This window comes from Podarcis bocagei, assembly GCF_964188305.1.
Source record: "Podarcis bocagei genome assembly, chromosome: 8".
In the NCBI taxonomy this organism is placed as follows: Eukaryota; Metazoa; Chordata; class Lepidosauria; order Squamata; family Lacertidae; genus Podarcis; species Podarcis bocagei.
The window spans coordinates 22,400,288-22,413,913 of NC_138133.1; the positions used below are offsets into that span (position 1 = coordinate 22,400,288).

The window sequence follows — 13,626 nt, forward strand, 5'->3', positions numbered from 1 at the left end:
TATTCATTTTGCTACCACGCCGAAGAGCCATTTGCGGACTTATTTCCAAACAGAAATTCATACAGATAAGGGGAATTAACGCTGGACAAAACACACAATTAGCACGACAAAAGCCGCAGCGCAGGTATCTCACCTATCAACGCCTCAAAGCAGTTGGCCATTGCATGACGCAGATCTGATTCTCGACAAAGATCGGGCCCGTGAGCATAAAGCATAAATCGATCCAGTTCCAGCTTCTACAAAAGACCAAGACAGTTTCTGTAAGATGAAAGAGGCCCCAAACTACAGACCAAACCCACTGTGGAGATACACATGGAACACGCACTGTTAGGGACATGTAAACGTTAGGGCATCTTCGGGCAACTTGTTTAGTGCTGAAGGTCAAACTGGAAACGCAAAATGGTCTGGAGAGCCAAAGCTAACTGGCCAATTTACTTGCACATAATTATTATAATTTGCATGACATTTTGATGAATGTAGTAGATGCCAAATTATAGTTGATGGAAATGTTGCATTAATCCCACAGTACTCACACTCTGTAGAACGGTATCCTCAGGAATGAAAATGAAACCCAGCCTTTTAAAATGTCTTTAGCAGTGTTAGAAACTGAGATACGAAAGCTAGGAGCTAAAGGGCGCCTTAAACAGGGGTTAAGAGCACAACAACGAAATGTCTAGGCGCACTTTTTTAATAACAAGAATACAAAGCTGAAAATGAACGAACTGCAGCTAAAATATTATGTTCATTTTTCACATGGTCTAGTCCTTCCCCTGCCCACTCCCCTAATATTCTAAAGAGGGTCTCTTCTCCTGTCTTCAGAGAGTAGCTGGAAGTGGGGAGGCAGAAAAAGGTCCTCCTTTCCTTCCACTCTGCAGTTTTAACCTGAAATCTTAGGCACAGTCCTGCGCCCAGAGCTCAGAAACCGCTCAAATCGATGAAATTCCCTGTTAAAAAATGCGCCTGGAACAATGGGAGTTTCAAACACTGGTCTTTAGAAAAGGATACAGAAATGGTAAGTTGAAATGTATTTCATATAAACGTATTTTGAAGTTTCCTCCTGGGTTCTGATGTTAACCCTATGCAGATATTCTCTACGTGGGTAGAGAATCAGGATGACACCATTCTGCCCCAATCACACTTCCAGCATACCCACCCTTTTCCCAGACCTTCCCAATACCCATACTTTGGATGCTATGTATAATAGAATCCAGTATCCCAGAGCCCAGTATCTACATCACTATTTGCACATCCATCAATGTTTATTTATTTATTATTATTATTATTTTATTGAATTTCCATACCACCGTATACCCAGAGGTCTCAGGGCAGTTCACAGAACAAATTTTTATGGGTAAGAACTGCACAGATCGTGGGTGGCGCTGTGGAGTAAACCACAGAGCCTAGGACTTGCCGATCAGAAGGTTGGCAGTTCGAATCCCCGCAATGGGGTGAGCTCCCGTTGCTCGGTCCCTGCTCCTGCCAACCTAGCAGTTCGAAAGCACATCAAAGTGCAAGTAGATAAATAGGTACTGCTCCAGCGGGAAGGTAAACGGCGTTTCTGTGCGCTGCTCTGGTTCGCCAGAAGCGGCTTAGTCATGCTGGCCACATGACCCGGAAGCTGTACGCCAGCTCCCTTGGCCAATAAAGCAAGATGAGCGCCGCAACCCCAGAGTCGTCCGCAAGTGGACCTAATGGTCAGGGGTCCCTTTACCTTCACCTATACTATGTTAGTCCTATTGAGTGTAGACCCACTGAAATTAATGGACATGACTGATTCAGGTTCATTAACATCAGTCGGTCTAGTCTGAGTGAAGATTATTTAAATATAACCCATGCACATATTTGAAGCTGAGCTGACATGAGTCTTTTTCCTGGGCCTCTGTCAACACTGAATGCCTGCGAAGGACTTTAGAAAGCTTTGAAATCAAAATCCTTTCACTTATCCGACAAAGAAAAGAAAGCAAAGATCTTTTCCCAAGTTATTTTTTATAGCTTTGCTCTCACAGGCCATTTCGGTTGGGATGGGTCATGTTTAACAGTCAAATCTATGTTGGTCTACTTCAGTGCCAAGGCACGCATTCAGAAAACAACACACTGCTTCCATAGCGATTTGGCACTAGAAAGAATATGCATTCAACTGTTATTGAGTTTAAACTATCACCCCTTTTTTAATAAAAAAAACCCCTGTATTTTTTCAGTAAAGTTCCATTTATAGTGAATTTTACCGCAGCAATTCAGACCTGAGTCACTGAACAAAAACAACAAGAGGTACATCCATATAAAAAGTCTGAAGAAAATGCATCCACAGAACTATCCAAACTGTATAGAAATTTATTCATATATGCGACTATAGCGGCAAGAAAGTTACCGTATTTTTCATCTCATAGAACGCTCCGTCCCATAGGACGCACCTAGTTTTTTGGGGGGAAAATAAAGGGGGGAAAATTGGGGGGAATAAAGGAAAAAACTTGGGGGGGGGCTCCCGCAGGGCTCCCCACGCTGTGGATGTCTGCCCGGTGCGAGGGGCGCTCTGCTTCAGGGTGCCCCGCGCCCCAGGCGGCAGGCTGCTATCCGCAGCGTGGGGAGCCCTGCGGGAACTCCCACAGGGCTCCCCACGCTGCGGATGTCTGCCCGGTGTGAGGGGCACTCTGCTTCAGGGCGCCCCGCACGCTGGGTGGCAGGCTGCTATCCGCAGCGTGGGGAGCCCTGCGGGAACTCCCGCGGGCTCCCCAGGCTTGCTGATAGCTTCCTGAAGCCTGGAGAGCGAGAGGGGTCGGTGCACACCGACCCCTCTCACTCTCCAAGCTTCAGCCAAAGCCTGTATTCGCCCCATAGGACGCACACAGATTTCCCCTTCATTTTTGGAGGGGGGAAAGTGCGTCCTATAGGGCGAAAAATACGTTATTTGCCCATAAATGGAAAGAAGAAGTCCTGACAAAAGAAGAATGGATACCAAAACGTATGGAATATGCAGAAATGGTGAAACGTACCAGAAAAATCAAGACAACATTTTTTATATCAAGGAAGGGAAATGGTCTATTGAATATTTAGAAACAAACTGTAAACAGATAAGAACATTGGCAGGACGCGGGTGCGAGGAATGTTGGGAAACAGTTAGAGTGTCTCCTTTGGCCGCATCACACCGTGGTTTGGTCCTGGGAAATGAGAAGGAACCTTGCTCAAAAAAGGAGCAAGTAAGGAGGAGAGGCTCATTCAGATTTGAAAACCACAGTTTGCGGGGAGCCGATGACGTAGCTGCACAAGACTATTAAGGAGGCGAAGAGAGGAAACTGACGTTTAAACAGAAGGAAGGAGCAAGCTTAGTTAGAATAATGTCACCAGAGTACAGGTTCTTGTTTTGCTTTAACTCCTGAAGAATAAGAAACAGAATATGCACCACAATGGAGGAATAAGGAAAAGAGGGAAATAAGCAAAATCTAAACAACGCCCTATTGCGTCTGTAAATTGTCCCTAATGATTTTATTTCCCTCTGCCCTAACAACACGCAGCAAATTCAAGCATATGCCTCTGAGCACGAGAGAGAGAGAGAGAGAGAGAGAGAGAGAGAGAGAGAGAGAGAGAGAGAGAAAGAGACCCCGTTTGGTTTCTTAAGCCACAGCTCCACCTAGCTTTTCCGACATGTGAATGTCCTCACATCAAGTCATCTGCTAATCTCCTTCAAGTCTTAAAATCAGAGGCATTATGTAATGCATGCTAATTCTGGGGTGGAAATAATTCCAGAGTTATTAGACTTCCCCTTTTAATGCATTCATTTTGCTTGGCAGAAAGCCGCTTGAGGAGTTTTCAAAGCAAGGCGGGTCGAAGAAGAAGGGACAAGGGAGATTTGTGTAAACCCCAGTTTGTTTCCTGGGCGCATGAGAAAAACCCGTTCTCTACCCATGGAGACTTCTACTGGCCAATCTCTCCTTTATTTCCCCATCCGTTCCCCCAGATTTGAAAAACAGCAACAAATCCTGAAGGAGACATTTGTTGAAACACCTGTACACTGTGTGCAGCATAAATACATTCGCCTATTTAGTTAATTACAGATGGAAGCGAAGGATCTCAGGGAATCATCCGTGTTCAGAATTATGTGTGTTTCATGTTTAATTTAAGATTTCTGCCAATCCCACAGCCCATGAGAAGCCAATCCAGAGGCCACGTAATATATTGCTCCAAAGCTTCACGCACAGAGTGGCAAAATAACGGGATTATTTTCCGTGCCACCATTGCTAAGTATGGTAGCTGGGTTATCAAGTCCAACTCACAAACAAGGTTTTCCCTTTCCACATTCTGAATCAACCTTGAGTGGCTTTGAGAAAGTACTTCAAAGGAGCCAGAAAGATGGACCCACAAATTCTACAAAAAGCCAGGAAGGTAACTGTGCTTTCTCTCTGCAGGGCTAAAGCAACAAACAAGAGGCAAACGAAGAAGAAGAAGAAGAAGAAGAAGAAGAAGAAGAAGAAGAAGAAGAAGAAGAAGAAGAAGAAGACGGCGGCGACTCTCTGGACTGCAAAAGCAATTCATTAAGGTGTGCCACTTCGGACTACAAGACCAAATCCTGAATTTGGGGGACGCTTCTGTTTCGAGGGCTTTTTGTAGAAGAGGAGGAGTTTGGATTTGATATCATGCTTTATCACGACCCGAAGGAGTCTCAAGGCGGCTAACATTCTCCTTTCCCTTCCTCCCCCACAACAAACACTCTGTGAGGTGAGTGGGGCTGAGAGACTTCAAAGAAGTGTGACTGGCCCAAGGTCACCCAGCAGCTGCATGTGGAGGAGTGGAGACGCGAACCTGGTTCCCCAGATTACGAGACTACCGCTCTTAACCACTACACCACACTGGCTCACTGTAGCTGAATTGGAGGGGTATAAATCCGAAAGGGAAAGATAAATAGAGATGACCAGACCATGAGGAAATGCAAACCTGCTTGCTTTATATTAATGGCTCGAGAGATGTCCAGAGAATGATGGCCCAAACGTGAAGCTTGGGTGGGCATCGTTGGGGTAAAGAACAACAAAGTGTGAGCAATTGGACAATTAAAATGGAAGGAGAGGGACTTTTGAGGTCCCCAAGAAATAAAAGGGAAAGGAATCCATGAACTATGCATCTTTGGGAGCGTAAAGTGGCACTGGTTAAAGGAAAGTAAATTGAAAGATCAATTGGAAGCCCTTGGGGCAGTAACTAAGTCACTGCTATGTTTTCAGGCGCATCTAGCACATCTGTAAATCTTTCAGTAGTTTTAAATACGAGGCAGACTCTGCTTTATGGCTGCGCTCAGAAGCAGCACTGGTGAGGAACAATTTTTAAGCATACAGTGGTACCTCGGGTTAAGAACTTAATTCGTTCCGGAGGTCCGTTCTTAACCTGAAACTGTTCTTAACCTGAAGCACCACTTTAGCTAATGGGGCCTCCTGCTGCTGCCACACCGCCGGAGCACCATTTCTGTTCTCACCCTGAAGCCAAGTTCTTAACCTGAGGTACTATTTCTGGGTTAGCGGAGTCTGTAACCTGAAGCGCCTGTAACCCAAGGTACCACTGTACAAAAGAAAAGGTTACAAACAGAGGTCTGGATTCTATTTTTCAAAAAACAAAAACAAAGCTAAATTCATAAACAAAGAAAAATAGGGACATACATCTCAAACTATCTGGGGTGCAGAGCTCTTATTTAGTTAAGTGGAGCTTTGCCTAACGTGGTGATGGGGAAAAAATCCCCTGCTAAACTCCAGATAAAGCTGATCTGAGTTGGCTGGCTGGGGAGGACGAACGACGTCATTGCATAAGGTGAAAAAAAGATCAAAAATCGAGAAGCATGGAAGAATGACAGAAAGAATTGGCTAAATTATTTGCCACTAACTAAATTGTGCAAAATCAGCAAAGTAGTCAAATTGTGGCAGCTAATTGGTAATTGTATGTTTCCTCTGAAGCCTGAAATATTAGTCATTGTCACCAATAGGGATGACTTTCCTATTGCCGAAACCCATTGTGACAGTTCTGACCTTCTTAACCTGATCTGCTTCGAACAGGTCTTCCCTTCCGACGTGCCACGACTGCAATGTTTTGCAAGGTTCTTTAAAACCACTGTTTACTTTCAGGAGCCTGTGATAAAAGCAGGTTGCAGGTAGCCTATTTCGGAACAAGGACCCACCTGTAACCTTAAGACACATTGACATCCTTTTACTGTGCAATGGCCGTTTTTGTCTTTCTCCCACTTTCTGCACTCTCCATTTTTTATTTTATTTTTATTACAAGCCTCTTTAAACTATCAACTCAGACCAAGTTACGCATCCCATTTTGGCATAGCTGAGCTGGCAGAGCATGAAAGACTCTTAATCTCAAGGTCGTGGGTTCAAGCCCCCTGTTGGGCAAAAGATTCCAGCATTGCAGGATGTTGGATTAGACAATCCTACTGGTTCCTTCCAACTCTGCAGTTCTATGACTCTTCATAATAATAATAATATCCCACCCATCTGGCTGGATTTCCCCAGCCACTCTGGGCGGCTATATATGTGGCATATTGTATAAATAAATAATTTCCCCAATGGAAGACCAACTAACTGCGTGAGTTCCCCCCCCACCCAAGAACTCTCGCAATATTTAAATTACATTTTAAAATATATTACCATGTCAGCCCGTGTCTTTAGGCTGAAGAGCGGGGGGGGGGGGAAATGTTTATTTAATTATATAAATAGTAAACAGACACATAATCCTGGGCCAAATGCTTTTTTTCTTTCCTTTTTTTGCCCTCCATTGTCTATCTGTTCCAGTCCACTTTCTCTACCATGTTACATAGACGGAACAATTTAATTGTTAATGCCCCTTTCGTAAGCTGGGTTTAAAAGGGGACACACGTAAAGTGAATTGTGCCCCAAAGAAAACACTCCATGCATATTCCGAAGCATAGTCATCTCCCACTGAAAGCTCCTAATTAAACTCCTAATTTAAGTACCTTTAAAAAGAAAAAAAGAAAACATCTAAAGCACATTGGTCAGATTCTTGTAGCACATTGCAAGGCCTCAGAAGCACAAAGCGGCGTTTTCTGCCCCCAACCCTAATTATGACCCCTCATTTGGAGGCTGCTTCTCAAAATATCTTGACTCCAAGGCGCACCCAGTTGGGTCCTGTTTCTAATAAGATTTAAAACTTCAGAAGATCTTCTGCCTACAAGGAGATTGCAGTGCGGCCCCAAGAAAACACAAGTGTGGATCGCCCACCTTCACTTAATGAATCTATCTTGGCAATTCAAAGCCAATTCGAACTGTGGGGGACAAAATTTGTTAAGCTACCTTGGCCAGCATGGCAAGATGTTGGTTCTGAACGATGGCAGTGCGGTACGTGGCTAAGCCCCCTTCCTCTAGACTTGGAAACAGGTAGTACAAATGAACACTGGAAAGAAAGGAGAAAAGGCACATCAAAAGCCATAAATCTCTCAACGGCAGAGACACTTAACAAGTTATTTCAGCAGCTGCCTCTCCCCGCAAGAAACCATCATTGTCTGCTCTTATGCACAAGGCAAAAACGTTTTCATGAACCTAGGTGTTTGGTCCTTAATATGGCACAGGAGTGGGGAAAGCTTTGGTCCTCCAGTTGTTACTGAACTACAACTCCCATCAGCTCCCACAAGCAAGGGTGATAGGCAGGGAATGGGGACTTTATAGTTCAGGAACATCTGAAAGGCAAAAGGTTCCCCACATTTGATATAGAGGATACTTACCGTACTTTTCTGTGTATAAGACGGGTTTTTGTTTTTGTTTACTATAAAATAGGTTTAAAAACCGGGGGCGTCTTATACATGGGTAGTGGGTGGGGTGACGGGTGATTTGTTGGGTTATTGAATTACTGTATCCCTAAAAAAGCTGCACAACTCTGGGTCGTTTTCTTAAATTGGAGTCCCCAAAAATAGGGGGCGTCTTATACACAGGGGCGTGTTATACATGGAAAAGTACGGTAAGTTATTGGTCATATTGGTCATGTTTAGGGCAGACTCAAGAGACATGATTCATTTAGCTTCATTAACTTCAACGGGTCTACTCTGAGTAAGGTGTAGTTGAATACAAAGTTAGGTCGACGGCCTCCTTTTTGTGTTCATCCTTTAAGTTGGTTATCTTGGCTGCACTTCCGTGGAAGCAAGACAGCAAGTTTCAGTGGAAAGCAAGTTCCGCTGAGTTCATCCTAGATTTACCCAGAAGTAAATCCAACTAAGTACAATGAGGCTTCCTCCTAGGTAACTGTGCAAAGGATTGCAGCCGCATGGCGCAATCCTATATAGGCCCCACTAACTTCAGCAAGGCAGACTATCTCTTTTGTGCAAACTCGCACAAAGACCGAGGCGTTTTGGCTGCCAGAACTGCCCCTACGAAGAAAGTTCTATGCTCACGGTGCCAATTTTCGAGCCTCAGAAAGATTACGTGTAAAAATGCACTGCGGAGGTTTACGTAAATAGAAGTACTCAGAGAGCTTGTTTTTGAGCATTAAATAAATCTGTCCTCCTTCAGCCCCTGCTATTTTCAGAGATAAAAGCCCACATACGGTTTTATGCAAACCAAACAATGCAAAAAGCCGCTCATCTCATAGTAGTTGTTGGAAGGCACCGATGGCATTTTTCTTTTCTTCTTCTGTAACATCTTAACACTTTAGGAGCCTCTCTCTACATAAGTAGACCACTTTTCCCATTACAAACGGACACACCTGAGATCTGGAAATGAGCTTCAAATCTCCCACCCTGGAGTTTTGGGGGCTACCTGCTGTCACAAATGACACTTACCAAGGAAATGGCTGCTGTTTTCACTAGGCTATAAAAAGTCAATTTTACATTATTTTTGTCGGGTTTTTTTGTTTCTTTCTGAGAAGAGCCTATGCAAGAAAAATGAAAGCCACCTTCCATTAACCGGGAATATGTTAGTGATTTATTCCAAATACACGAGCACGAAACTGCAAACTACCGGAAGGCAAAACTCCAAGTGCGCCATTATGAAGTCAGGATTAATGAGTAATAACCCCACTCTTGGGAGAGAGAATTGGGTGGGGGGTGGGGACGGGATTCAAAGTTTATTTGCAAATACACTTTTTGCTTAAGATTATAGTCGGAAAGATCAAGGAGCTCCGTGACAAGAAGATGACACGTTCCAAAATGATGTATTCCTTTTATTTGCCGGCTATAAACTTTGAAGCGTTTGGTCCTAGACTAGCCATTCTCCAGAGCTGTTATGAGCAACTCTCAATTACATCTGACAGGACACAGTCATCAGCTTTTCATCTCAGAGTATTACACTTTAGGCCCTCGGCTTGGAATGAAACTTCAAATGAAGACACGAGGCAGGGGATACGGACTTGGCAGACCAAAAACCTTTTGCATCTACAGTGGAACCTTTTGGGGCTGCTGACAAACTAGAGAGCAAAAGGTACCAGTTGATGAAAGAATATCTAGAATTGGATCTGGGCTCAATTCTGTGCTTGAAGGTAAAGGGACCCCTGACCAATAGGTCGTCGTGACCGACTCTGGGGTTGCGGCGCTCATCTCGCTTTATTGGCCGAGGGAGCCGGCGTACAGTTTCCAGGTCATGTGGCCAGCATGACTAAGCCGCTTCTGGCGAACAAGAGCAGCGCACGGAAACGCTGTTTACCTTCCCGCCAGAGCAGTACCTATTTATCTACTTGCACTTTGACGTGCTTTCAAACTGCTAGGTTGGCAAGAGCAGGGACTGAGCAATGGGAGCTCACCCAGTCGCGGGGATTCGAACCGCCGACCTTCTGATCAGCAAGCCCTAGGCTCTGTGGTTTAATTCTGAGCTTAGTCCTAAGCAAACTGAGATACAGACAGGAACGTGCTTGAAGTATTTTAAGCACCATCTAAATTACTTCTTGTTTCTTTTTCTTTTTTAAAAAAGACTTTTGTGTGGCCTATTTGAACAACAACAAAGCCAATAAATTAGTTTTTTTAAAAAAAAGAAATGAAAAAAGACTTGATTCTCTAAGGGCCTCTCTTCCGCATCTGTAAAGCAGGAATGACGCCAATTTAGCTTGCAGGAAAAGAGGGAGATGGAAGAATTACAGATTTCGGCATGTTTAGCACACTGGAAGCGACACATAAATGTCTACTTTTGATTTTGATTTTTTTTTAAAGCAGCAGAGGTCTTTGGTGTTTCGGAAGAAAAATAAATAAATGACATCGGAGTTTTAATTGGCAGAATACCCTTTCAACTGCATGATAGCCCGAAACAAATCAGGATATTTTTAAATGTTTTATTTTAATGAGTAAGGTATGATTTTATAGCAGAAAGTGCATTAGGAGTGAACCGAATACTCACCTAGTTAAAAATTCAACCACGGCATCTCCCAAAAATTCCAAGCGCTCGTTGTGGTTGATCCTGCAAACAGACAAATGCAAGGATCATTACACGTGACCCCTACGTGTATGAGTAATTAGCGATGGATAAACAACAGCCGGCCAATTCCTTGGGGCGATAAAGCAAAAAAGAGTTAGGCTCCCACTGCTTTCGGTTTTCAACACGCCATCCTCCGATGCCCAACAGTGGATATTTGGGTTTCTTCTGCGCGGCACAAAAAAACCACAGGAAGCCAGAAAGGTAATAAGGCTGATCTTAATGTTGTGTCAACTTATTAACCAAAGGAAAAGATAATGATGTGCAGTGGCATGCTGAGACCAGCTTCCGCGTGCCCTGCCATCGCCCTGGATGATTTAAAGAGAAGCCTCCTCCTAGGCCATCTATAGGCTTTTGGCAAGGTGCCATGCAAGAAGAAAAAGAAAGCATCTTGCGGGGAGTTCAAAATCCTCTGTTTGGTACAGCATCGCGACCCCTCCTGCTCTTTTCCTGCGCGCTCTTTCAGCACTGGCACGGAAAGAGGCTTGCCGGGAACGCTTGGGCATTTGCCGGAAAGCAGGTAAGCCGAGTGTGTTTTTAAGGCTAGAAAGAAATCACTAACAATCAGCAGAATTCCAGGTGGTTACTGCAAAGAGGCGAAAGGTGCAGAGGCCACAAATAGGTTTACTGGGAGCAATTCCAACTATTGCTGGAAATGCAGTGTTTCCCCTAACTGAAAGCTGGGGAAACCCAGCCAGATGGGTGGAGTCTAAATACAATTATTGTTGTTGTTGTTGTTGTTGTTGTTGTTGTTGTTGTTGTTGTTGTCATTAACAGTTCTGTTCTGATCCCACTTACTGCAATGGACCAGCGAGCTCGTAATTGCAACAACTACCACCCGTTGTTTGCGTACCTGGAAGGAGTTGGATCATCTTGCCCAAGACGTGACATGATATTGATCAAGGTGTTTATGCCTGGGGGGGAAAAATACAGACCACGTGATATTTAAAAGGTAACCCCATTTAAACAGGCACGTTTTCTTTTAAGGGTTCAGCACAGGTCAGTAATTTGAATTATGTATTGTCATCTGAACAGTAAAAGGGTGGTGCTGTGGTCTAAACCACAGAGCCTAGGGCATGGGTAGGCAAACTAAGGCCTGGGGGCCAGATCTCGCCCAATCACTTTCTATTCCGGCCCGCGGACGATCCGGGAATCAGCATGTTTTTACAGGAGTAGAATGTGTCCTTTTATTTAAAATGCATCTCTGGGTTATTTGTTGGGCATAGGAATTCATTCATTTCCCCCCACCCCAAAAAAATATAGTCGTCCCCCCCACAAGGTCTGAGGGACAGTGGACCGGCCCCCTGCTGAAAAAGTTTGCTGACCCCTGGCCTAGGGCTTGCCGATCAGAAGGTCAGCGGTTCGAATCCCCACGGTGGGGGGAGCTCCCGTTGCTCGGTCCCAGCTCCTGCCCACCTAGCAGTTTGAAAGCACATCAAAGTGCAAGTAGATAAATAGATACCACTCCGGCAGGAAGGTAAACGGCGTTTCCGTGCGCTGCTCTGGTTTGCCAGAAGTGGCTTAGTCATGCTGGCCATATGACCCGGAAGATGTCTGCGGACAAACGCCGGCTCCCTCGGCCAGTAAAGCGAGATGAGCACCGCAACCCCAGAGTCGTTCGCGACTGGACCTAATGGTCAGGGGTATCTTTACCCTATCTGAACAGTAAATGATCAAGCTTATGACATACGTTTGTAGTAAGGTTAAAGCTTATTGGGAAATGATATATAATGAATTGAAAAGGATGTTGAAAATAACGATTGTCTTTTAAAAAAACCCGGAAGCTCTTCTTTTGGGAATGATAGGGACAGAACTACCTAAACTGTATAGAAACGTATTCATTTATGCAACCACAGCAGCAAGAATGTTACTCGCCCAAAAATGGAAAGAAGAATAAGTCCCAGCAAAGGAAGAATGGATACAAAAACTTACGGAATATGCAGAAATGGTGAAACTTACCAAAAGAATAAGAAATCAAGATAACAAACTTTTAATAAAAGAATGGAAATGGTTTATTGAATATTTGCAGATAAATTGTAAAGAGATAAGAGCATCGGCAGGATTATTGTAATAACCTGCAATTTCATAACAGTATATATTTAAAGTAGATGAATAAATGAGTAAATTAAGTTAATTAGGATATGCAGAAGATATTAAAAATAAACTTAAGGAACCACAGAAAGAGGTGGAAGTAAGTCGTTTTGAATTGTTAAAAGAATTGTGAAATAAACCTGAAAAGCATAAATAACATTTGAAGGGGGTAAAAACTTATAACATAGGTTTGTATACCAATAGCTACCTCTGTATCCCAATAGCCAAGTACCTCTGTAGAATCAAAATCCATCTGCAATTTCTCCAGTCCTAACTCCGTTTGACCATTGCCCAACCTTTTTGGCTTTGGGCATTCACATGTAAAGCCCATCCTTTCCACACCTTAGCCTGGAAAATCTCCCTTTTTTTTTTTTTAGCAAACTATCCATTCAACTGAGATGACCATCTTAACTCCACAAACTTGGGAATATGCCCCATTGAATTCAATGGGATTTACTTTACACAACCACCCTGCAGCTGGTAAAATAATGGGGACCAAACTATGCAAAAAAAGTTTGGCTTGTAAGCCTAGATTTCTACATGCAAGCAGCACAATAACTCTGCCTACTATTGCCATCTCGTTGTAGAACAGCAACTGACATTCGGGCGAAGAGAACACAACATGTGAAACGGTCTTATGAGAAGGCATGCTGGCTCTGGTAGGCACCAGGATGCACGACCACCTGGCAACGACACATAAGTACAGTGGTACCCCGCAAGACGAACACCTCGCAAGACGGAAAACCCGCTAGACGAAAGGGTTTTCCGTTTTGGAGGCGCTTCGCAAAACGAATTTCCCTATGGGCTTGCTTCGCAAGACGACAGCCCATAGGGAAATCTCCGGGACAGCGGGGAAGCACAGCGCGTCTTCCCCACTGTCCTCGGACCTCCTCCCGCCGCCGGACATCGGAACGAAGCTCCAATGTCCGGCGGGGGGGGAACGTCTCCTCCCGCCGCCGGACATCGGAACGAAGCTCCGATGTCCGGCGGGGGGGGGGAACGTCTCCTCCCTCCAACGGACATCGGAACGAAGCTCCAATGTCCGGCGGGGGGGGGGAACGTCTCCTCCCTCCAACGGACATCGGAACGAAGCTCCAATGCCGGGCGGGGGGGGAACGTCTCCTCCCTCCAACGGACATCGGAACAAAGCTCC

General features: G+C 44.5%; 1 protein-coding gene across 2 annotated transcripts in view; it reads right to left on the bottom strand.

Annotated features, from left to right (window-relative positions):
• The window catches only part of DROSHA (drosha ribonuclease III), a 96,677-nt gene that overhangs the window by 46,592 nt on the left and 36,459 nt on the right, over positions 1-13,626 (bottom strand). For both annotated transcript variants that reach the window (XM_081206163.1, XM_081206162.1), the window contains exons 19-22: positions 11,236-11,296; positions 10,308-10,367; positions 7,287-7,386; positions 134-236 (exon numbers count right to left, since the gene is read on the bottom strand). In XM_081206163.1, the coding sequence (XP_081062289.1) occupies positions 134-236; positions 7,287-7,386; positions 10,308-10,367; positions 11,236-11,296 (324 nt within the window). The remainder of the gene's footprint in view (positions 1-133; positions 237-7,286; positions 7,387-10,307; positions 10,368-11,235; positions 11,297-13,626) is intronic.